General features: G+C 43.5%; 1 protein-coding gene across 3 annotated transcripts; it reads left to right on the top strand.

The window, feature by feature from the left end:
- The first annotated feature begins 11,450 nt into the window (after positions 1-11,450).
- LOC123103081 (uncharacterized) lies at positions 11,451-17,676 on the top strand. 3 transcript variants are annotated; one of them, XR_006449649.1, is made up of 8 exons: positions 11,506-11,913; positions 12,022-12,171; positions 12,764-12,908; positions 13,841-13,993; positions 14,152-14,242; positions 14,334-16,083; positions 16,235-16,336; positions 16,607-17,676. XR_006449649.1 is itself a non-coding variant. In XM_044524574.1 (7 exons), the coding sequence occupies exons 2-6, from the start codon at positions 12,050-12,052 to the stop codon at positions 14,390-14,392; spliced, it is 570 nt and encodes a 189-aa protein (XP_044380509.1). In that variant the 5' UTR covers positions 11,451-11,913; positions 12,022-12,049; the 3' UTR covers positions 14,393-16,083; positions 16,235-17,676. The 3 variants fall into 3 exon arrangements, 2 of the variants coding, with proteins under 2 accessions (XP_044380509.1, XP_044380508.1); XM_044524574.1 differs by having other exon boundaries at positions 11,451-11,913; positions 16,235-17,676; XM_044524573.1 differs by lacking the exons at positions 12,764-12,908; positions 13,841-13,993; positions 14,152-14,242; ... (1 more) ...; positions 16,235-16,336; positions 16,607-17,676 and having other exon boundaries at positions 11,451-11,913; positions 12,022-12,755.
- Positions 17,677-25,389: the final 7,713 nt, after the last annotated feature.

Genomic DNA, 25,389 nt, shown 5'->3' with positions numbered 1-25,389 from the left:
AAGTTTCTGCAACAACAACATTGTTGTGGAACAGCGGCATCGAAAGACGACTGTGTCAGTGCGCGATGCGGCAGGAGATGTTGTTGCAATTTTTGCAACAAGGTCTTGTTACAGAAAACTAGAAGCAGCGGGAGATGTGTTTGTAATTTTTTCAATAAGGGTCTTATTACAGATAATAAGAGAAGAAAAGGTTTTGCAACAGGAGACTTGTTGCAGGAAATTGCAGAAGAGTGGATTCACAACAAATGTCGTGTTGCAGGAAATTAGGGAAGAGAAGGTTTCACAATAAGAGTATTGTAGCAAGAAATTAGAGAAGAGGAACTGATAGCTCGAGTCACAGAATCGAACGGCTCGCAAGGCGGCGGATCTTTTTAAAAGATCCACTGGCCGATGCGTAGCAGCCCCATCAAATATCCGTAGTAGGAACCTGTAGGTATTTTTTCCCACTGTGTATTTTTTTTAAATATAATGAAGTATTACAGGTAGAAGCTAAATCCCTACTGCTTGACCCCCCAAAAAAATCGTCTGCACTGATTATTTGTTGTTGAAGTGCATCACTAATCCACATCCTCCACCTGCCACAAGGAGCAACCGAACCTAAGCCGCAGGGCAACTCCACCTAGCTGATTCATCGACGCCGCCGCCCGGCATCGTTACCTAATTAATTAGGGCGCTATGCCTAGCTAGTTTCATTATGGATATCTTGATAAATTACTGTCACATTCGTGTTATTTGTTTTTTTTTCATGGTAATACGTGTCTCATTTATATCATAAAGAACAAAGTACAAGTTACGTAAAGACCGACATGACAAAACTGAAAAGATAGCAGAACATCTTTGAGCTTGACACCAACGCACGTCACCTGCCTCCGGCACCACCACAGTAGCCACCGAAGAAAAGAATGACGAATCACCTTCTCACCCGAGCTCGACGCGGCTCCATCGCTGATAAGCAGCTTTGCGGACCTCCAAGGTGGCTCACCAAAAGTGAAGCCCTTACCGTTGAACGAATCAGACTGGGGCAACACCCCGGACACGCCATCGAACTCCAGATCTAGCATCCCACCACGACTAAAACGCCGAAGGAGGAAACCATATCTGCCATCCACAAACCACGAGCCCAACACATGCTCCGTCTTCCAGATGTCGTCGATGCAGACCATAATCTGCATCCGCTCCTCGACTACCTCCCAAGCTCCACGCCGACGCTGGAGCAAACACCGTCGCAACGGCGGAGCTCAAGGACACAGGTCCACCACGAGAATGCCGCCGCCGCCACGCCATCCTTGCTTGAACAGACTGGTTTCCAAATCCATCCCCAACAATAGGACCGATGGCCTCGCTAGGAAAGGATCCGAAGAATCTTTATTCAGCGTTGTCATCGTCACCGCCGAAGCGAAGACGATGAACAACCTAAAAACCTAGACTACGAGAGAGTAAAAACGATCCACACGCGTGGATCCGGCGACCCCCCTCACCACCGACGACCGAGGTCGCCGGCGGAGGGGAGCCGCCGGAGAGCGGCGTTGGAAGACCGATCTCCCCTGGCGGCGGCTAGGGTTCCAGCCACCAGGGACGAGAGGAAAACTGGGAACCCCGTGTTATTTGTTTTCGGTCGAGTTGTCTTGTACTGGTCTACATGATGGTCTACCCGTGTAGACCGTAGAATGACTGTTTACACTTCTTATATGAATAATGCAAAAGTATACTTACAAGGAAGATATTCCTTCTTTTGATAGGAATTTCTTTGTGCAGTGTATTTTTAAATAGTTAGTGGAGTAGAGTTAGTAGTTAAATTCCTGGGCCTAGAAAAAGTCTACTGGAATTCAAAAGACTTTGTAGGTGATTGGCGAAAAAACCCTCCGCCCCACATCACGAACCGAGATACCCGCAGTGCGTCTCAGGCAGTAGCCGAGTTGTTGCCTCTTGCTTAGATCCGTGGCGGCAGCCTTAGCCGATGGATCGACACCGGGTCTGTGGCACCGGCCCTCGTTGGTGCTGGCCGTCCAACTCGGCTGCGGGGGTAGCGAGGTTGGGTTGGGTGGTGCCTATGCCGCAAGTCTCCTCGGTTTAGGCCAAAACAAATCTAGACACGTCCATTTTCTTCCACCTTGCCAGCCTCCGCCAAATCTTGTCTCTGGTGGCCTCCGGTTGTAAAAATCCTCAAAATTATATAACTATCTTTTTGATGGCGTTAGGTTGCACCCACATCACAAGGAATAATTAGTCAAATAATTATGATTAACAACAACACCAATATTAAAAAAATAATTGCAGACAAAAACTTAGTATGTAGCCATGTACAACTTTTCTTCTCCAAACCTCCCAATGGTTGCAAATTTATAATTGAATAGTTGTCTAATTTCTTACATACAAAAATCTAGTCACGTTCATCTTCTTCTACCTTGCCAGCCTCCGCCAAATCCGACCCCTCAAATGCCCGCGGGTGTGATCGGGCCCGTACGCGGATAGTGACCGGTCACGCCTCATGCATGGTGCTGCATCTGAGTCTCTCATATTCCATCGCCTAAATCCATACAAACCATGCAAAATAAATTCTACATACTACGCACACGCTAGCTAACAACGCCTCGTCATCGGAGATGTCCACGATGTCGACAGCGAGTGGAAAGTAGCGGCGGCGGCAGCGCGGGGTGGGGGGGGGGGATGGGGATGGGTAGGGTTTCAGTGCCGACGGTCGGCTTAAATAGTCGGGCTAGGGCAGCACGCCGCCCGTCGGATCAGCGGTACGCAACGACGGAGGAGACGAGCTTCGGACCGTCTAGTTTCATAGTGTTTTCATGTGAGACCAGGCCGTTAGTCTGATGTGGCGGACGCGCCCGGATGCTTGAGGTGGGTTTCAGATGCCTGGTTGTAGATACTCTACGCACAGTCCAAATACCCCTAGAAAAGCTCAGTCCAAAGTTCCAATCTGAAATTTCATTCGTTGACCGGTACATGTGTAGCTTATGTTTACAGATATATAGCTCTGTACATGACCATATTAGTAAAGAGGGAGACTGTTGATTTAGAAACAACAAATGAATTATCACCATATTGATTTCATTAGTAAAAAAAGCGAATGAATTATCTTTCTTTTGAGAATCTAATGAATTCTCTTTGGTTTTAGAGATATATATCTCTTGGTAATTTTCTTCTTGTTACTGTTGTGAACAAATTGTATTGCCGTGGACCAATGGACTTCTTTGTTAGGGTGGGAAAAAATTGAACACCCAAACTTGAATTCCTGGATCCGCCACTGGTCACCGCGTCAGATACATCAGAAGAACAGCGGCGGCGGCGTTTTCTTCAGTTCGTACGACAGCTAAGGTTCGAAGGGGTAAGTGACGGAGAAAGAGAATTGGGCCAGTGGACTTGGCTCTGTTTCTAATTCTATAGGCCAGGCCCAAACAGACGTCTTTTCTTTCCTCGTCAAAGAAAGAAAAAAAAACAATCGCTCAATCCAGATCCCATCGATTCCCGATTCGTTCCCCTCCATCCGCTCACGACCTAGACTGTTGGCTACTGCGCCGCCGCGAGAGGGGAGGGCCGCCCCAAGAAGATCACGCAAAATGGTTACTTGTCTCCATCATTACAAGGTAACTATATTCAATGAGGTGCTGGATAGAAACATAGTTGAGATGAATAATCGATTTAGTGAACCTTCTACACGCTTGTTGAAGTGCATTGCTTGCCTTGATCCTAGAGACTCATTTAGCAACTTTGATCATGATAAGCTAGTTGAGCTTGCAAATATTTACTCAATTGATTTCTCTTCACAAGAGCGCTATCTGTTGACTGATCAACTCAACATATATATATTGATGTGATGAAAAGAAGTACTGAATTCTTGGCTTGCGATAGTTTGAGTTCTCTTGCTCTCAAGTTGGTTCAGAGTAGACAACATCTGGTATTTCCATTGGTTTATCGGCTCATCAGACTTGCATTGACATTACCGGTGGCAACTGCATCAGTTGAGAGGGTTTTCTCAACCATGAATATTATAAATACTGATCTTCGAAACAAGATGGGTGATGATTGGCTTAATGATTTGATGGTTTGCTTTGTTGAGCGCGATATATTTGCTAAAATTAGTGATAAAGAGATTATGGTTCATTTTCATGCCTTGAAGAACCGTCGAGGTCATCTACCTCCAGAACCTCGTGTTCATTATGCAATTACGTCTTAAAGGTATACTACCACCCAGTTGCCATCAGATGACTATACCAAAATATACAACTCTCATCACACTTTTGCTAATGCATTCATTATTTTGTAGGTCTCATTTGGAAGTTGGAATTATGGGATCATATTGTGGCATAAGTGAGCATTTCAAGCCGACAAGAGTCCATGTGAGTAGTCAGGAAGCCTCGGCGACTTTTAACAGTGTACTAGTTTTAAATAGTATTTTCATCCTTTTGTTGTTGAATGCTATAAGTTCTGGTTGAATATAGCTGCATTTGTAGCGAAAAAAAATTAAACATTAAATGTTCGCCCCGGCTAACGTCAATTCCTGGGTCCGCCACTGACTGTCATGCTACACAGCTGAATTCTGTTTCCTGACTCTCCTGATCCACGCATCATAAGTTGTGTGAATTGGATCACAGAAGAGACAGACAAACAGGATTGATAAATTATGTTGTCGGGAAGGCCGGACTGGATGTCGTCAGTGCACAGCATGCACCATATTTGGTTGGTGCGCTGCCCCTCTCTCTAAATGTGAGTTGAAAATGCAAACTCCTCATCAAGCGTACATTTTGATATACTAAAATGCATATCAGCAGGAAACATATTTGTCCTTGAGAACTCTGACATTTTGGTTTTGCACATAATATTATTTGAGATTAACGGCACATATTTTGAGAATTAGCACACGTTAGGCAGCGTGACAACATATTTGTTCCACGGATTAGCACAGTCCTCATGCTGAGACAAACACAGCCCAAATTGATCACAAAAAATTAATACATGGATTAGCAGAATCAATGAGATCAATAAATTCATAAATTAGCACAATTTCTGGGTATTAAGCAATACATCACCGATTAGTCATTCTCATCCTTTGATTCGAGCAAGGCATCACTAATAAATCATAAGAACTAAATCAGACTGAATTGAACTTGTTCTTTACAAGCAGCTAGGGGCAGAAAAAGTACTGTGAAATGCACTTGGTTATATTTGATTTTAAGGGCAGAATAAAAAAAATGTTATAAAACAACTTATCCTAAAATAGGTTCATCAGGAGATGCTGCACATTATCATTTCAGAAATTAGACCGAGAGAAATGTGGATTTGGCAGCTCAACACTCTATATAAGACTAGAATAACAGGTTGTCCAGTCCTTCAGAAAATACTCCCGGTCACCTGGATCAAGAAAATGTGGAATTAATAACATATTAAATTCTAGGATCATATTTGCAATCTGGGAACTCGGTACGCTCAACATGCCCGGTGAAAGCATGTTTCCTCTGATATGCACATACTCGAAATGTGACTTGTGGAAAACAGAAGAGGCGCTGAGATACACAGATGACTGGATGCTGTAACTGAACCTGAATATCGCTCCAGTCCACCGAGCGGACGAACTTCCTAGGAGCTTTCTTCTCACACATCGGAGAGAAACAGAACTTCCACACCAATTGCTTCCCCTTCACCTGCATAGCGCGCGTAGGCGGAAATTTGATGATTGTTTCAAGTAACATCCACAGAAAGCACATAGTAGTAATTCAGCTAGCAAAGCACAAACGTATACATTAGGGTCTGTCAGGCTAGACAAGTGAACTCTGCTTCACGCAGCTGGGTGCAGATGGGCGCGCCCCTTAAATTCATTCATGTGAATCGAATCGCACCCGACGAGACGAGGAGCTCGGATACCTTCTCGTGGAGACCATCTGCGACTGCGTGGGATGTACAACGGGAGCTCAGAAGAGGAAACATGAGTACCTTGAGCGGTGGCAGCGGTGGAGGGACGCCGGATGGGGGCTTGGAGGGCGAGGCTGACGCAGCGGACCAGGACGGATGGCGAGCGGCGGTGGGGTTCGGGAGAGCCTGCGCCGGCGAGGAGGACGAACAAGGGAGAGGAAGACGCAAGATCAGCGAACCGTGGGCTGGGCTTGTGGTGTTGGGATATCATAAAACATAGCCCAGTTCGAATTTGGTGGTCTCAGAAAAAAAAGAGCCTTATGTTGGGCCTAATCACTCACTCCAGGCTGTGGGCCTCACTACCAGCGCCATCTATCATTCCTCTCATTGCCTAAAAAATATATATATCATTCATTCCCCTCGTTCTCTCTCAAAAACAAAAATTCTATCATTTCCCTCAAAGAGACCCTTCTCGCCCCCAAGAGACGGGGGAACCCCAGGACCGTTTCATAGTTTTGCATAGCATGTAGATTAGTTTTCTCTCTTAGTGTTTTTAGCGGCAATGGCTCAACGGACAAGGCGATGGCGCGTGGAGTGATGATGATCTCTCGACTCCATTTTGCTCTGATTAGGCGTGCGTTCCCATATAACTTTGGAGAGCTACTGGTGTTTTGGTTCCTCTAATTTCTATCGCATCATATCTGTCTTTGGAATTGGGACGTCGTGGGTCAACTAAAATGGGTTTGTCCTTCTTTCTTCTTACCGATCTTCTCCTCCTAGTTCATCGTGTCTCCTTATTCCTCAAGGCGTATCGGCTCTGCAAACATATTGTATCCACCTCATGTCCTCGCAACTAAAATATCAGTAACTTTCATCCTATCGCAGTAACAATATCTTCTTTCAAGAACCCGCCTTCCTTGAATTTCATATTGCCTACGGTCTTTTTCGGTCTGTATATAAGTTTTGTCTGAAGTCAAAGTATCTCTACTTTGACCAAACTATAGAAAAATGCATCAACATTCACAATGCCATATCATAGTGTTACATTCATTATGAAATGTAGTTTCATAGTATATATACTTGGTATTATAGATGTTGTTATTGTTTAATATAAATTTGGTGAAACTTTATAAAGTTCGACTTGACACAATCTAATACGCGGAGTAAAAAGGACCGGATGGGGTACCAAGTTAATCGCCGATGTCAAAATTAATTGCATGACCCGGTACAACTCTTCTGTACAAGAATCTACAGTTCACATAAATTCCGTGACCCGGTATCACTTTACTATGAAAGAACACCACCTTCAGCTCCTCATTTGCAAACTTAGGACCCATTTGGACCACATAATTTTCACAATATGTTTGCTGCATTTCACATGAAACCATGATTTTGTACATAAAGAATTACACTATTTCATCCTCGTCACTACACAACATTAATTAGATCACCAGAATACTTCCCACTGCCCATTTTTGGAAAAATACACAGAATACTGATTGACCTTAAAGAATGAAGGAAGCCATATGTTGCTGCATGAGTGAAAAATAGCCTTCATTTCAAAAAGAAGCCGAAAGTACTAGAGTGAAAAATATTATAAGTACGGAAGCTGGATATCACCAGCAAGGTGGAGAAGTGGAACAAAAATGGTGAAATGCGGTTATCAATCTTTTGATATGCAAGCAAGTAAGTGAGCGGGTGGTTGAGCTATCTTTGTGTGATCAGAACAAATCCATGTCCAATCATTAGTCTTAATATCATCTTCACAGTACTAGGGACTCCCGGATACTAAGAGCGCTTAATAATTTTATAATTAGGTGGAGTCATTTTTCATTACCTGCAAATAATAAATGAGTACGAATAACGAGATTTTATTTCATTTTCTTTGCAACTGAAGCATATCTATTCTACCATTAACTACAAGCACCAAACATCAGAGTGCCCACAAAGTGAAAACCGAAGGTTTAAACAAAACTGCTTTCAACCTCGAGTAAAGGGAATGTTTCTCTCTCCATGTACCACTCTCTACCGACTACTCCCTACACCAGGAAACTATGAAGCCAGCTGTGATGGGAGAAGCTTAGATGAGGGGCTTGGATGTAAATTCATGTGGAGGAGAACGTGGTAGAGTCGATGATGCTGAGGACTAGTGTTGTCACTGCCACATTCATTCAGACCTGGCACATGACCATAAAATTCATTGTAACTAAGCAGCCGTCGTGTAGGGATGTTATCCCAAGAGCTACCAAGATCACTGCAGCTCTGAACTCCAGTACCATCACTGTAGTCTCCGAGGAATGACAATCCAACTTCAAGTGGACAAAGCAAGACACGACATTGCCAGTGATTTTCAGCTCATTTTCCCTCCACCCCTTTGACTATTACGTTTTTGTTTTCCTCCACTATTTTAGATGGACTGAAGTTAAAGACGTAAACAAATCTGAACACATACCACACTCACTTTAACATCCTGGGGCAGTATATATATAGGACTTCTATGCACCTCTAATCTATTTAGCACTTCTTATGAATCAAATATATCATGAGCATGTGATTTATCATTCAAGAATCGTTCATCATGACATTTTTAGCATGTGAGTTGACTGCAGAATGGTGTGACCGTACCATTCTACTTTCATGTTTACTTTCCCATATCTTGCCGAAAACGAAGTGAAGGAAAATATCGTGTGTGGTTGGAGGGAACTCACGTCAAATGAATGAGAGATGTCCATAAATGAGTCAGTGGTGGAACGACAATAGCCTTTTCAAACAATAACCTTCATGTAGTCAAAGAACTTATTATGCATGTTACGCTAGTTTCAGTTATACTTACTATCACTTGGCAGCCAAATAAAAACATAGTTCTCCAAAACCATTGCATCATGTAAGAATTGTGTGAAATGGAAATTGATACGATTCAAACTTTCGGGTCCCTTTATTGATCAGCGTATCATAGGGAAGAAAGGTAGAAGAAAACATTGGAGAAAGTGAGGCATAAAATGGGAAATTATTAATAGTAAGTGACTGTTGATGTATAAATGCATACCAGTTCTGAATAAATAGATGGACTTTTTCTTCTTTCTGCTCTTCAATATTCTCTTCTTCCGGAAGAGGCTAGCAGTCTTAACATCATGCTGGTCTGAGGGGGGGGGGGGGAAGGCATTTACTCTATTTGTTACATGATTTTTTGTAAATAAAAATAGCAAATGAGCCTACTGCAGCAGGCATCCAGATTCTTATTCTGAATAATGTCATCAAGAGAAACAAAAGGCTTGTTTTTGTGACAATAATTTATTCAATGAAAAGAGTACATGAGGCCCGGGTGGAGTAATATAAGTTAATTTGTCACGGATAGGGACTCTTGGATGTCAAAAACACCCTTAGAGTTAGAGTCATTGGGGAAAAACACTTGAGAGTGCTTACCACACGTTTATAATTAGGATGAGACGTCTTTTATTACCAGCATTAAGTTATCTATTTTCTTCCAACTAAATATCTACTCTCCATAACTGCAGCTTCAAACAACAGAGTGCACATAGAATTAGAAGTAAAATGGCCCATGGGTAATTCATGCTTTTCCAATGTTCATATAGAAAATATCCGTTCTGTCATGGATTTTTTTTCGAAAAGGGGGGACTCCCCGGCCTAAATTATTTAATAAAAATTACGATGATTGCGGTTGTCAAATTGTGATGTCCAAGTGAATGAGAAGAAGAGAGTAAGAGGGTGAGATGCAGAACAGAGTAGGTGAGAGTTCAGGCAATTCTCATTTCATCAATAAGTTAGGAGTATGTGAGATTCACGTGCCCCTGGTAAACACACACACACACACACTCTTACAAGTGAGACCCTCGAGTCCAAAAACTCAGTGCACTAGATGATCTTCTTACGGATCACTCCCGTGTTGTCTCTTTTTAGCTGTTGGGCCCTTCGTCATCGGTATCCTAATACTCCTCTGCTCCTTATTCCCCTGGACTGGGATCTTGTTCGCCACCATAGCCATGGTAGAGAGCACAGCCTGACACGGACATTGCTCCATTGGCTTCCTCAAAGTTGTCATTATGGATATTGTCATGTTTACAAGAAGCAATCGCTTGGCAATTTGTTGCTTCAAAAACATCTTCTGGAATCATATGGGGTTAGAGGTGTTCTGGTTGCATGGCAGGTGTTCTCCCGAAAGCTAGATTGGTCACTGAGATTCCTAGTTCCAGTTCCATCAGCATACCCTGCCAAATGGTGAGCTCACATTGCTGTAGTTTTAGAGCTCTTTTTCCTTTCACCTTTTTGACTCTCACATTTTCGTTTTCCTCCAATATCTTTGATGGAATGGAGCTAAAGGCGGAAGCAAATCTGAATGCATATCACACACTTTGACATCCTAATTAAGGCAGGGGTATATATAAGACTTCTACACCTCCCTGTTGGCTCTTGTTATGAAACAAATATATTGTGAGTATGCGGTATGTGTTGAGAAGGCCAGTCAGGAACCGTTAATCATGAGAATTCTATCGCGTGAGTCGACTACAAAATGAAATGGCCATTCTACTTGCATGTTTAGTTTCCAATCTCTTTCCAGAAAAAATATCATATGTGAAAAGTGATTGAAGGAAACTCACAATTAAAGACTGTATTGCAGTTTCCAAACGAGCAGAGTTGTTGAACGTCAAATGCATGTGCAAACAGGCTAAACCTGAATGATCCAAGTAACCAACCTTCATGTAGTTATGCATGCCATAAATGTTAGAATATAAACTTGTTCAGTACTTCAGTTAGAGATAAGGAGAGATGAAGATGGAATTAGTTTTAGTATAGTATGACTTGTCTTGTACTCCAAGTCTCACCGCACGTTGTACTCTATATATATACCCCTACGAGGGTCAGATCAATAATACAATAATATTCATCCATCCAATATATTTTATATGGTATTAGAGCCGTTTGTCCAACGACGCCGATCCTAGAACCTTTCACCACTTCCGCAGCGCGCCGCCCCCGGGGAGACTAATCTCCTCTCCCGGGGGGGCGGCACCCGATCAATCAAATATTAGATCAGTCTCGTAGTTTAGATCCAATTTTTTAGTTCCCCATCATTAGATCAATTTTAGTTTTAGAGATTCTCACTAGATTAGTTTTTCCATTAGCTACCCAAAAAATCCGACGGTCCTTAGGTTCAATTCGGTGAAAAAGAAAATCCATGCTCATACGTCCCGCGTAGGCATCCACCGCGTTTGCATACGCGCCTCTCCCGGTGGCTGCATCAGCATTGATCTTCATCCGATCTGATCAAGCCGTCGCCAATCCAGAAATAAGAGAAGAAGGCCTCACACAACCTCCTCAGAGATCAGTGACTTTGAGCCGTTGGATGCGTTCTCTTGATGCGTTCTCGTCCGTCCGATTGAGAGGTGGGAGGATCTGGGCCGTCGGATCTGAAAGAAACACTGCTGGAATGAATAGTAATGGCAACAGAATGTAAATACCATGCCCCCACCAGGGCATTTTGGTCATTTCACGTGGTGGGGGTATAAAAGGGCCGGGCGCTCCTGTGACGGAGACCTAGCCGCTGCCTCCTCCTCCCGCACCCGCTCGTCCCTCCCCCTCCACCACTGCGCCTCCTCCACATGAACCCTAACCCTAGCAGCTCCCCACGCCGCCGCCGTCTCCTTCGCCCAGCCCGCCTCCCTGCCCCGCCGCCGTCGAGGTCCAGCCCCCGCGGTCTTCCTCCTCGGCCTGCTCGTGGGTGCCGCGGTGCTCGTGGAGGCGCTGCAGATCCCCGCCGACCGGGCAACGCTGGCGCTCGGGGCGCTGCGCTCGCCGCCGTGCTCCCCGGCGACGACGACGACCCTGCAACGGACGGAGCTGGGCGCCTCCCCACGGTCTTCCTCCTCGGCCTGCTCGTGGGTGCCGCGGTGCTTGCGGAGGCGCTGCAGATCCCCGCCGACCAGGCAACGCTGGCGCTCGGGGCGCTCGCCGCCGTGCTCCCCGGCGACAACGACGACCCCGCAACGGACGGAGCTAGGCGCCTCCCCGCCCCCATCTGTCTACTCCGTGCAGGTATCTCTCTCTCTCTATCTTTCTCTCTCTCTCTCTCTCTCTCTCTCTCTCTCTCAGTTTCTGTTCTTACATCCACTCTCGGGGTGTGTTGTCTTCTCTGGTGGTCAGGCCAGCTACGCCCATCCTGGAGGCCGACATGCCCTCTCCGGCCGAAATCCCCTTGCCCTGGCCCTGCTCGCTACATGGTGCTGAACATTCAACCAAGGAGGGGTGGTGCCTCTTCTCCGGCCTGTGCATACCATCCCCAACGCCAACATCGTAAGGCCAACACCCCTCCTTGGTTGAATCTTCAGTGCCATTACAACAGCACTAAAGTTTAGTAGCATTATGCATTTGTCTGAATTTAACTGACCATGCTTTGTATGCACGAATTGGTTGACAGGGATGACTCAAAGGTTTGTGGATAGAATGTGAGATATTTCAATTAAGGTTCTGAAGAAAGATCCCAAATAATACAGCTAGCAATGATCATTTAGTCCAGGGGTTCTCTGATTAGGAATTAGATGCCTACACATGCTTGTGTGAGGAGCAGATTTTTAGCCTTTGTTCTGTTCACTATAGCTCAGCATGTTTACAAAGTATTCTCTGTTATTTGCTCACATATAATTGATCCTTGCTGTTTGTTTGTTCTCAGACTCATGTATTTATTGTTAAATAACAATCTCTTTGGCTTGATTCTTATCACAGGAAACCTTTGTTATGATGCCTAGGCTTGGCTTCTTTTTTAGGAGCATATGCTTGCTGATACATTATTTTCATCTACATTTCGTAAAGAATGGCATGGAATATTTTTCTTGGGTTCATTCAAATAGCTGGTATTGACCTGCATTTGTTGCTTGTGTGTTGATAGAAAGAGGGATGATGTGAAGGGGGCGGCGGCCCGCTGGAACTGGAGGACCAGCACCGAGGGCCTGCCGCGCGGGATCGTCGAGACCAGCTCCGACATGTTCCTCCGCCCGCTCTGGGACTCAACCGCCAAGCACACCAACACCAAGGTCCGCTCCTCCTCCTCTCCTCGCTGCCCCATCTAACTGTCATTGTTAGTCGTTTTACAGATGCTGTCATAAATAAAATTGGTTGGCTCTCTTAGCTGAAAACTTAACCACACTGAATGGATGGATGGATGAATGAAACTGCCCCTTACTATGCTAGCGCTCATTTCTCACGGACGCTAATTTGAGCTTTTAGTGTAGCGACCCTGTTAATGAAGCTGTGCAATGCTCTGAATCATGCATGTGCTTACAAGCAGGGGCCTGCAAGTGTTAATTGTACTACACTTACAGTTATGTGAGTTCAGTTGTCTGCTATGTCTCCACAAAGTTCTCAATAGCTTTTGCTTCAGTGGAGGCATGCCAGTCCAGTCCAGTTCCTATGGAGTTTTAGAGATAGTTGAATCAGTCCGATGTATTTACCTACATATGAAATGCAGTCTGATTCTAATTCTTGTCATTATTGTATACTGTGGTTAATAACGGGGTCGTGGAAAAAAGCAGGAGCATCTAAATATACTCTATATATGCTTGCTTCTTCATCCAACCAGGGATTGGGGCACGGGCGAGTGATACAGTCCAACCATGGATTGGGGCACGGGCGAGTTTTAGATTGGTTTAGATCTGCAGTAGTTACTTAGCTATTTAGTTATATGTGTGTACCAAGGGCAGGGCAGGGGAACCACGGATATAAATATAAATAATTTCAAGAGAAGAAAACGATAATTAATGGTTGGTTTTCCCACTTGAATGGTTGAGGAATTCATTCATTCAGCAAAATGTCTCCCTCTTTTCACGCTGCTTGCTTATCATTGTTATGCGGCATCTGGAATCTTGTTGAGTAAATTGTTGTCTGTTATACACAACCATGTCTTCATCAATATAAATGTATCTTCCTTTTTTGTTTGACTTCTACTTATACATAATATAATATGCAGGGCAGGGCAGACAACATGTGCCGTCAACCGTTGAGAGTTCAGCTGTCACCAAATGAGCAGCTTGCTGTTGAAGAAACCTTCAAGTTGTACTTGATGTTTCAATCTTATAATTGCAGGTGTATTCACCTCATCATACCATCGGTTCTAATCAAGGTACCCATCACTTCCTACATTGCAGATGTAAAACCCTTTTTTTGCGAGGGTTGCTGATATTAAGTTTGTCACTTGGGAAAACATTTCTGATCCTAATAAATAATAAGATTATTGTGCTCGTAGTTTTGCTTCTCTTAACTAGGATGGATGTGCTGCAGGCCACAGTCACTACCCGGAAGGAGATGTCGGGGTTGTTATTGACTGGGAGGAGGCAAGGAGCAGGAGGCAGCATGGGAGGCAGTAGGAGAGGTAGTAAGCACCATCAAACCCGAGTTGTAACTTTCTGGACTAAACTGAACCGTGCAATTGACTCAAATAAAATTGAACATAAAATACATAGCTTGTAGATGGTGCCTCACCAGTTGGACGGCGTTCAGGCGCAACCCCGACACGCACTGACTACTGCCTCGGCTACAACCTCCCTCGGTTAGCTCCATCTTCCTTTTGCTCCTCTGCTTCGGCTACTGTTTGGGACATGGCCGTGGCTATATTGATGTGGTGCTCATCTGGTTGATGCTCTATGCCCTACTCATGCATCGGTTCCTACTTGAGCTCTGTAGTTGTGGATCCATGCTATCTTAGGGTTTACAGGCTGCTGTTCATGTTTAGTTGCTATCATAGGAGCTCATGTGATACTCTGGTTACATGTGGATGTCCTGGTCCTATAGCTATGCTCCTGGATTTGCTAGATTGATCGGTAGTGTTCATGCTAGGGTGATGATGATTAGCCGTTGCTGAAATAAGTGTGCCTTTGAGCAATCGAGACACCTGTGGGTATCAAGTTGGATCCTCCCTCTTATCTCTATAATCCTTTTTGAACGTGTGATATTTGTTGTTGTCCTTGGATGGTCATTCTTGTTGAGTGATAACCAGGGCAGCTCTACTGTATCAACAGATTGATCTGGTGATAAGAGATGACATGAGTATGTTATATGATCGAGGAAAGGCGAATCTGAGCCCACTGTGCAATTAACCCTGAAACCTTTATTTTTGTATTTAAACGTGTTGCTTATCCACATCAAGAAATAAGAGATGGATGTTCCACCGAGCCTCCTCAGAGCTCAGCGATTCTCGGCCGTTGGATCATTTCCCTTGATGCGTTTTCACTCGTTGGATCGAGATCTGGAGAAGGCTGGGCTGTTGGATCTGGGATCAACACTGCTGGAATGAATAGTTTCACTCCATCCATGCCACCGCGGGACGGTGCAAACCTAGCTGCCGCCTCCTCTCTCGCTTGCTCCTGCAGCCGTCTCCCTCCCTCCCATGCAGGTGGCTCCCACCAGCCACGGCGACGGTGGCAGCGGCCACGGAGGAGGGCGGCAGATCAACGCCGCCAGCGATGGCGTCCGTGGCGGCTATGCAATGAACCCTGAACCAGTTTTTTATTTGTATTTAAAGGTGTTGCTTATTTATGCTCAAGTGGTGTTCGTGCTAGGGCGATGATGATTACCTGGGTGGAATTAGTGTGCCTTTGAGCAATCGAGGAACCTGTGGGTATCAAGTTGGATCCTCCCTCTTGTCTCTAGAATCCTTTTGGGTCATGTGATACTTGTTGTTGTCCTTGGATGGTCATTCTTGTTGAGTGATAACCAGGACAGCTCTACTGTATAAACAGATTGATCTAGTGATAAGAGATGACAGTGGTAGGTTATATGATCGAGGAAAGGGGAATCTGAGCCAACTATGCAATAAAACTTCAGCTACCTCCCCTAATGTGTTTAGTATTGAAGGAAAAAGAGAACTTTTCATGTCTTGCTGCTTCAAAATTCCAAAAAGGTTCATTCTTCCTTTGCTGGTTACTTCACCATGATTTTTTGTTTTGCTTTCGTTCTGGTTGAGATACTAAAGGTTGTTTACTAAAGGTTGTTTATATATGAAAATAATAGACACTTGTAGTTTTGTATGCCTCAACTGTGGCTTAGGATCCAGTGTTGTAATGCATCCTTTGCCTAATTAAAAATAACTCTAATTAATAATAGTGGTTCTTTCCTTCTGATTACCTCTTCCTGTTTGTATGAGGCGCCACCTCTCTTGTCATCCTGGTCACTGCCTAGCCACTTTCTTCGATCCAGAGGCTTGTGCCACTACAGGTCTGTGATTCTTATCCACTCGCCCATTGCAGTGTAGCTTCACATTCTTGGGTTTTTAGTTCTTCATTTCTTCTTTTTTCTTTTTGGTGACCGGTTGAGCTGATTTAGCTCTTTTCTTCTTTATCTGTTTTAACAATTGGATGCTTTAAAGGATTTGAATGGGGTTCATTGTGTGAAACTGGACCCTGCACCGCTACTGTGAACTCATCCATGCTGACAGCCGGCTCCATGCTACAACTGCTGCAGCCTGCAGGTAGCACCGCTACTAGAACTTATAATTCTAAGTGGATGTGAAATAGCATGTTTTGTCTTGACACAATGACACAGAGAAACTATACTTCCCATAGCGAACTTGGTATTTTAATTCACACAAGTTTCTGCGTACTGCTGATTAAACCCATACTTGTCATATGAATAAAGTGAACATCAAAAGGAAATTTATTTTTTCTTGCACCGATAATCATTCAGTTATTATTTTGCAATACATGTCCCATTCCTTTTACCCCCTCTGTATATTTTGTAGGGCGTTGATGTCTCAAAGCAGTAGTGTACTGAGCGACATGAGGTGATCGTGCAGAGTTTGACAAATTTGAAATGCCGCAATTTCAACACATTAGTCACATTATTTAGTATAGGCGTTGCTATTTTGGTATGCCATGCCAATTTTCTTTTATCAAGATTACTTCTTCCTTTATAAAGTTCATGTACATTCCTTACCATGAACGGTGGCGTCATGGGGTAGTACATCATAAGATACGTAACAGTTTGAGTTATTTATGTTGACTCTGCACTGAGACATATGGTTTAAATCTTCACTTGGAGGACAGATCTATGGCCAAATCCTGGAGCACATGTATCTGCTGAGCTCTTGCTGATGTTTCTTAGAACCCCTTTTTTTAGCAAAAGTTGGTTTAAGAATATACAACTTAAGTTATGAATTGAAGAATCACTTGCCTTCACAAGGGTGTTAATGAATTAGAGAAATGACTAGCTACTTACGTGTTGAATTATGTCACTCCTTTTGTAGAATAAACAAATCAGAAAATTATATATGTTACCTTTCATTTCGAATGTTCCTAACCTTCGTGTTGTTACTTTTGATTTGCAGTATATCTCGGTCAATTTCACCGACAAATATCTCCGCTGCTATATTCGCCCAAAGCTTTATGACTTGCTAATAAAATCTGCAGATGGAAATATGTGTATCAAAGCCCACCTCATCAAATGAGTTGACAACAGAATAAACCAAAGGCTGGGCATACTTCTTCCATGCAGCTAATATGAAGGAAGGAATATATATGCCTTCGCCTTCAAGCGCTGCTACAGTCGCCTGCCTCTCACAATGCACGCCCTCTGAAAATCATTTTCAATCTACTTCGCCTTCTGAACATATGTTCAATTAATCTCAGGCATCTCACTGTCCACGCCCTCTGAACATATGTTCAATTGATGTTCAGTCTACCAATCTACCTAAATAGCCTATGAATTTGTGTGTGTATGGCCTCTACTAGAAACCTGTTTGCTTTTGGCACTAGACTCTGCTGGTCATGTATAAATTTGGAATACATAATGCTATGTTAAATTCGTCTAAGATATCTATGTCGACTGCATCTAATCTCTACTGTTCAATGCATCTATGTCAGACTGCTTCTATGACCAATATGGATCAGAAATCCATTTATATTGCTCGATCGTCGATGAATATCCCAAGGAGATCTTAAGACATAAAAGCATTCTGCTTACATCTATAACATGTCTTCCTTTATATTACTTGACTGATAACATCATTTAATTATCACTTTCGATTTTTGACTGGTTTAATGAGTCATTGGCGCCGTTCTTTAAGTGCAAAACATTATGCATTAATATGTATCATTTCTATGCAGCGACTGTAAGTGAACTATGTTCTGATAAAACCTGACTTTGATATTTAGGAATATATAACATAAAATTACAAAAATATATTCTGTTAAGAAGATTACAGCAGGGCATTCATTTTGTGCTATATTTTTTGGTGTATATACCTATGTTGACTGAAGTCATGCTAGCAATAATCCATAATTTTACTTTGGAGCAAGGGACGCTATAGTATTTATTTTAGGGTTCATGTGAAGTGCCGCCTATGAACTTGATCGACAAGGTAGTTGAATGGAGCTACTTATTATTATACCTAATAGCCGTGGCTTTGTAGTTATACCCTCTCTACTCCCACTGTGTCTGCCTTTTTCTTCTTTATTATGTTCTTGCTCTCTTGTGTTCACGCTCTTAGTATTTAACTTAAGTCAAGTGGTTACCTTTTATGGTCTCATGAACGCACTAAACTTGATGTTGCCATATAATCTCCTAATGATATTGAACTTGATGATGTTTTGCTTCTATTACAAGTAAATGTTTTCTCTTTTTAATTTTGTTGTCATGTTTGAATACTACGCTAAATCAGGATTCCTACTAACTTGAGCATTACCTGCTTAACCACATAGTTGGGACTGCCACCCTCGTGCGCGCTGTCGATATTGAGCACCACTATGTCTCGCTCCTATCACAATTCAATGTTTCTTTTTTGCTGTATTGTTATCCTTTATGAATGCATATGGTAAACCTGGATTACTATTGGATTACTATTGGCTTACCATCACCTGCTTGACCGACGTTGGAACCGGTACCCTCACGCCAAGGCGCAATAACGATCTAGTAAACCAGAAAGCGGCACACTCATGCGCGGCGGGGCAGGTAGACCCTGTCACGAGCGCACGATCGACTCCAACGCGCGCGAACTACGGGTTGCCGGCGACTTGAGCGCGATCGCGAGGAGCAGGCGTACGCGGGGCTCGGGCGGCGGAGCAGCCGGCTTCGATCCGGACGACACACGGCAGGCAACACCTGTCACGCTCCACGCGTGGGACTCCAGCCCAGGAACAAGTTGGCTTCATCGATCCAGCAACCAACCATGAGCTAGGCACACGAGGAGATCAGCAGAATCATTACGTTTGCATGCAGTCATGCCCCATGCAGATAATTTCCATCGGTGCTAACCACTTCGTCTATCCAGAGCACACAGGACGGCGCTTCACCGAGCCGTGCCACTACATCTACATCGAGCCGCATGGATCGCCTACACCAAGCCATCAGCGCGGAATCACCGAGCGATCTGCACCAACCCCGCACCGCATCATCAAACTGTACGACTACGCCAAGCTACAAGCTAATATACTTCGTCAAGCACGTCTACGAGAAGTGATCTCAACATGCACCACCCACACGCACCAGGCCGGTGTCGAGCGAGATGCAATCTTCATCGACTTCTCTGGCGCGACATGGCATCGGCACTTGGTTGCCGCGAGGGACGCCTTAAAACGACACATTATCGTCGACACGCCGTCGCGACGCCATCGCCGACACTTCATTGCCAAGGTCTTCATCAACATGGTCTTCATCACCATCACTGCAAGAGATTAGACCTACTGTGACGAGCCAAAAATGTCATCGAACAGCAAATAAGGTCACAAATTACACTTGAGTGACGTTTTATGGGCGTCACAAGCATCGTCACGGAATCCCCGTCACAGATTACTCTTGGTGACGGCACAGGCAAGACAATGTCATTGAAAATGGTACCTTCAGTGACGTTTTATAGAATGTCAACAACTTGCTGTTTCTATGATGGTGGATTAATGTCACGAGTTAGGAGCAAAGATGCCATATTGTACAATATTCAATGATGGAGCAACACCACTGATTTTATGCCACGTCAATACCCGCACAGATTACCCCACTACTAGCTTCACAACTTCCATTATTGATGAAGATGACATCATCAAAATATATTTACTATATTTCAAATAATTTACGATGAATTATCAGATCCACTATATCGTAAATGCAAATTACAGTAAGTATTTAATTTGCATCACATTATATAAATAAGATATGAGCCACATCACATTATAGATTGAAATAAAAAACAATCATATTATATATTCAATCTCTTAGACAAATCATCCTCTAAATAGAAATGACAATAAAAAATAACACCAACTCAAGTTTGACATGACAATAGACAAAATGATGGATTCTTGTTGAGTTGCTCGAGCCCTTAATAGAAAACCAATCAGGTTATCTGCATCATGTTGCTTCTTTTCCTAGGCTTCATTCTTCTCTTGTTGGCTCTTCTTCAAAGCCTCCAATTCTTCTTGATTCTTCTTTTGCATCTCTTCAAATGCTGTGTTTTGTGCCTCAAGTCTCAGGGCTAACTCCCCTCGATGCCTATAAATTGAGGAAACACAATAGTGTGTTGCATCTTAATGAGATGAAAACATACAAACTAAAAACATATAAGAGTACCACTAAGAAGCATACAATCTATCAAATTATGAATCTAAGTACATTATTAACTAGATTTGCGGGTATGCGAATGAGCTAATAAAACAGTATATTAGTTTGGCAAAACAAGAAGACACAAACTTGTATAAATAGTTGTCAGTTGAAATAATTTACATATATCAAGGTTGTACTTTTAACTACTTGCTACTTAAAAGTTTTAAATAGCATGTGAAAAACTAGTGAGTCTAGTACTGCAACATATGACAATGAACTATAGTAATCTACTGAACATTTTCATAGTTAGTTGCATAAGTATAGTTGTTTGACACTTTGGTTACTACAGGGTTTTTTGGTTTCAGCCCCCACCAGCCCTTCCAAAATGAGGGTCCGTAAACCTTTTGGTGAAGGAAATCGCCGCCAACAACTCGCCTGCACGCTCGTATAGAATTGCAAGGGCTGGCAAAAAATTTGGCTGGGATCCGAAATTTTGGATGCGATCCAAACACTTGCCAGCCTGTTGGTCAACGGCCAATATTTTGGAAGGGCAGCCGTGGGCTGCCATCCAAACAGGCCCTACAAAAGTTTTGATCAACACATCACTGAAAAACATATCAGTAATGTACTAAAAAATCACAGACCAAAACACAAAAATGTCTCTTTAGTAAGGAGTGACATTCATTCATCCATTCAAAATAGTGAATAATCTTAGAATAATGCAGTATCTAGAGGTCATCACCCAACCACTACAGGCCACCTAATTCCTATTAACTCTATGTTTTCTCATTTCTGAATTGATTCAGACATGCTTTGAATTTGACCGTTCATCACCTTCTATATGTATAATTAAGTGCCATAAGCAACTACTAGTAGTGTCTACACTATTTTAATCAGTTGTGTGCTTACTCACCTTCTCCAGCAGATACAGCTAATTGTGTACTTGCATTGTAGTTGTACAATACTTCCTCAATCTAAATATAACAAATAAAATACAAGTTATGCGCAAAGAAAGGACATGATGACCTTAAATGTTAGGCATGCACAACCAGGTAAGGAATTGTCGAGTACTGGACTGCAATATTGCTGGACTGTAACAAAACAGAAAGTGGAGAATCAACAAGCAAGTAGTAAAAATATTGAGCTTCAGACTTTACCAACATAGCAAGATTGATAAGATTATCTTGATATTGCAAACCCAGTCCTGCTACCTACAGTGAGAAGTCGATTAATGCGCCTGCGTTATTAGGGGAATAAAACGGAATAACATAATCATTTTCTCTTTCACCGAGAAGTATTAGCATCTGAATGAACCTTTTAGTATATGGCCCATGATACGAGCCCTCGACATATCTTTACCTTGTTAACTGTAATCACAGAATATTGACTTCTTGTGCATAGTTACTAATAAAATGCTATTCCTAGTACAGTTTCACTGTTAATACTCTGAATGTAGAGTCTAGTCACATATTAGATGTTCTTGAGCATGATGGAGATTGCATAATCTTGCAGCTTAAAAGGGAAACTTGAGTTGAAATTATTCATTGTAGAAATTTATAGACAGTCAGGTACATATAAGTATAAACCATGCATACCTTTGATAAGACCAAAGGAAATTGATCTTACTCCTTATCTACATGAACTGCAACTAGGTAAAGGAGATCTCAAATACGTGGTTAGAAGAATGAAATTCCAGATCACAAATCCCACATCAGGAAATTATGGAAGAAAAAGGAAGCAGCGAAATATTACATTCAAGTAGTTCGAAGGGGAGCAGATCTAATGGTGCTGTAGTCAGGTTCCTTGCAGAGTTTCCGACCCATCCTCTAGCCTGTCTGCATCATTGTGTTACCTCTCTCAAACCTGGTCTCCCACCGCCGTCGTCTTGTTGCTCATCGGATGAAACCAATCTTCTAAATCACCATCTACATCTCAAGTAGTGGGTGATGGAGGGGTGGTGAGGCAGCGTCCAGATCTTGGTGAGGCACGAGGTGAGAAACGAAGCTGAGGAAGGCGCCAGAGATGGAGTAGGCGATGGTCGACAAGTCATCCATGAAGTGGCGGTGGAGGTAGCATGGAGGTCGGACCAGGCAGCAAATGGAGCAGGCCGGCGGCGATGTAGTGGTGGCTGGGGACGGGGAAGCAGGGAGGGATTGGGTGGGGCGGTAGGCTAGAGGGCGGAGGCAGGGAGGGGTTTCGGTGGCGCGGCTGGCGACGAGTGATTTGGGGGCGCCGCCTGTGAGATGCGATTTGAGTCAGGTACGAGTGGGTACAGCCACAGGTGTATTTGGGGATTTTTTTGGGCTAGGGTTCTATTTGGAGGCATAGAGCATGGCGTGAGACCTAGCGCCAAATTGGCTGACCCGCGCATGGAGTTGATTTTTTTCCTCCGTGGATGGATTTGAATTCTAGTGTGCATCGTTTTATAATGGGTGCAGATCATGGTGTTCGCCCGTTCAAACTCCTGGAGCAAAAAAGCTTGTTGCCTGGCAACTACCTTTTTATAGATAAGATAGTCTAAAATAAGATACGAATTAAAAAATATCCCATTGACTCTCATATTTCCATTTTAACTTTTGGATAGAAACGTAACAACATTAGCTCACGACTGCACCATTGAAGGTTTTTTTGCATACCCGCTCACTATTTATTATGCTATAGATATGAAAATAGTGTTCACTCATTTCCTCTTGGCTCCCTTATTTTCATTTTTATTTTTGAGATAAACAACATCAGCTCATGGGTGCTCGATTCAAGTTTTTTTCCCAACCACTACCTATTTAAATTTGAAAGAACAAAATAAGGTTTACCTTTACAAAAAAATAGTATAAGTATTTCCATGGCCAATGCCTCTTTATATTATAACAAAAAAAATTACAACACTGGGTAGCCTTTGAAAAAACTATGGCAGGACCCACTGCCAACATTGACACATTGGTCCAATCGCTCAATAACCCAAGAACTAGCTATGGTGGGTCTGACTACAATACGTAACATGCCAAAAATTATCTTCATACATTCGTAGTACTCGGTGACTCTAGCGGGCTCGTCATGGAAATTACCAAAACATCACAAAAATTGAGAGTCAGATGTGCTGAGAGGTCGGGGCAATTTGGTGACGTTTATCGTCACCGATTTGCGGTAATTAGTGACGCCACCTACGACAACATCACACATTAGGATTTTTGGTGACGTTTTCCTCCATTGTCACGAGAATTTTCGTCACAGTATGTCAATTTTGTTGTAGTGCATCATCGTCAACACACCGCTGCCACCTCGTCCACAAGATGGACACCTAGTGTCCTCTGACAGACTTTTCTGCAAGACACGACCTCGACAACAGCAATGACCGCGTCACGACGACGGCATCGACCGCGTCATCCATGACGACACGACTGCATCGACACGACGTCACTTCAGTGACAACACTTCACGGGCACACGGTTCTGGCAAAAACGATGTGTGCTCGATGAGCTTCTTCCTCCGGTCTTGGCAAAACCGGTGGACTCATCGCCGACAGCACCCTCTGACATCCGCAAGGTGCATCGTCATTCTCTGCAGCTCCGTCATAGCGCATATTTTTTGCGCCTCTAGGCTTTGTGCGGCTTCATCATCCACGAGGACCCCAACATCGACCACGACTACCTCGACCATGTCTACATCACCATGATCGGCTATCTCGACATTGACATTAATGGCTACGTCTACAGCAACATATCGGCAACAATTCCAGTCAACAGCACCCGCGTCGTCACCAACGTTCACGCCACTCTCGCTGTGACTGCGGGAGGGAAGAGAGAGGAGTGACAAGGAAGGCACCAGAAGGGGGCACAGTCAACGCCCTAGGTGTCGACCCATCAAAGACGCAGTTGATGATGACGCAGCGGAGAAGACGACGAAAGCACAAGACTTCAAATTCAGTCGTACTCGTCTGCTTCACTTCTGCTAAGACTGAGGGGGAATGTTAGAATATAAACGTGTTTAATTGAAGATAAGGAGAGATGAAGATAGAATTAGTTTTAATATACTATGAATTGTCTTGTACTTCAAGTCTCGCCGCATGTTGTACTCTATAAATAGGGTCGGATCAATAATACAATAATATTCATCCATCCAATATTTTCTACAATAAATTCTCAACATACTCCATCACAAGACTGGGAAGTAAGAACAGACAGTTTTCCAAGCTCATTTTTTTTCAAAAAGGAGGATGACTCTCAACCTCTGCATCTGGGCAATACATGGACCCATTTTATTAATTATTCACAAAGCCCTTACCAAGTAATACATCAGTAAATCTGAATCCACCACCTTGGCAACATTTATCGCTAGATATGTAGTTGATGAAGGGGTGCCGATTGTCCGAGCAGAATACCAAGCAGACCTCGCACCAAAGCCTAACATCTAAAGCCAGAGGCCTCAACCAAGCCGCATTGCCGGGACTGGGGCAGACACCGGTCTGGCGCACTCTCAGAGGCTGCTGCTACCGTCTCCCACCGATCCATCTTTAGAGTAGGTACCGACACATTGACCTTGTCAGGCTTGCCATCGACGCCACCATGGTGCCAGACAACGCCTCCTCCCTATGCACGTCCATCATCCCACATCCGCCGCTGAGACCTACCGCGCCACTCTGCCTAGACTCCACGCTGTCAATGCTGACATGGAACCGTCCACTGATCCCTCAAGCCAAGCTCATTGCATCATGAAAGATGCATGAAATGGATAGACTAATATTTAGCATATCATAGCAAAGAAACCTGCTCAAAATTGGACATTATTAATACTCGTCTCGTTGTACAAATGCACACCAGTTCAGAGTAAAATGGTCTTTTTTTCTTCTTTCTGGTCTTCGGTGTTTTCTCCTCTTGAAAGGACCTAAGCAGTCGACATCGTCATGGAACAAGGAAATAAATGACACTTACTCCATTTGTTACATCAAATGCTGCAGAAACTCCTAAAGGTCTTAAGATCATGAGTAAACTGCACCAA

The sequence above is a fragment of the Triticum aestivum genome, chromosome 1B, assembly GCF_018294505.1.
Source record: "Triticum aestivum cultivar Chinese Spring chromosome 1B, IWGSC CS RefSeq v2.1, whole genome shotgun sequence".
Taxonomy (NCBI): domain Eukaryota; kingdom Viridiplantae; phylum Streptophyta; class Magnoliopsida; order Poales; family Poaceae; genus Triticum; species Triticum aestivum.
This window is presented reverse-complemented; position numbering and strand designations above follow the sequence as displayed.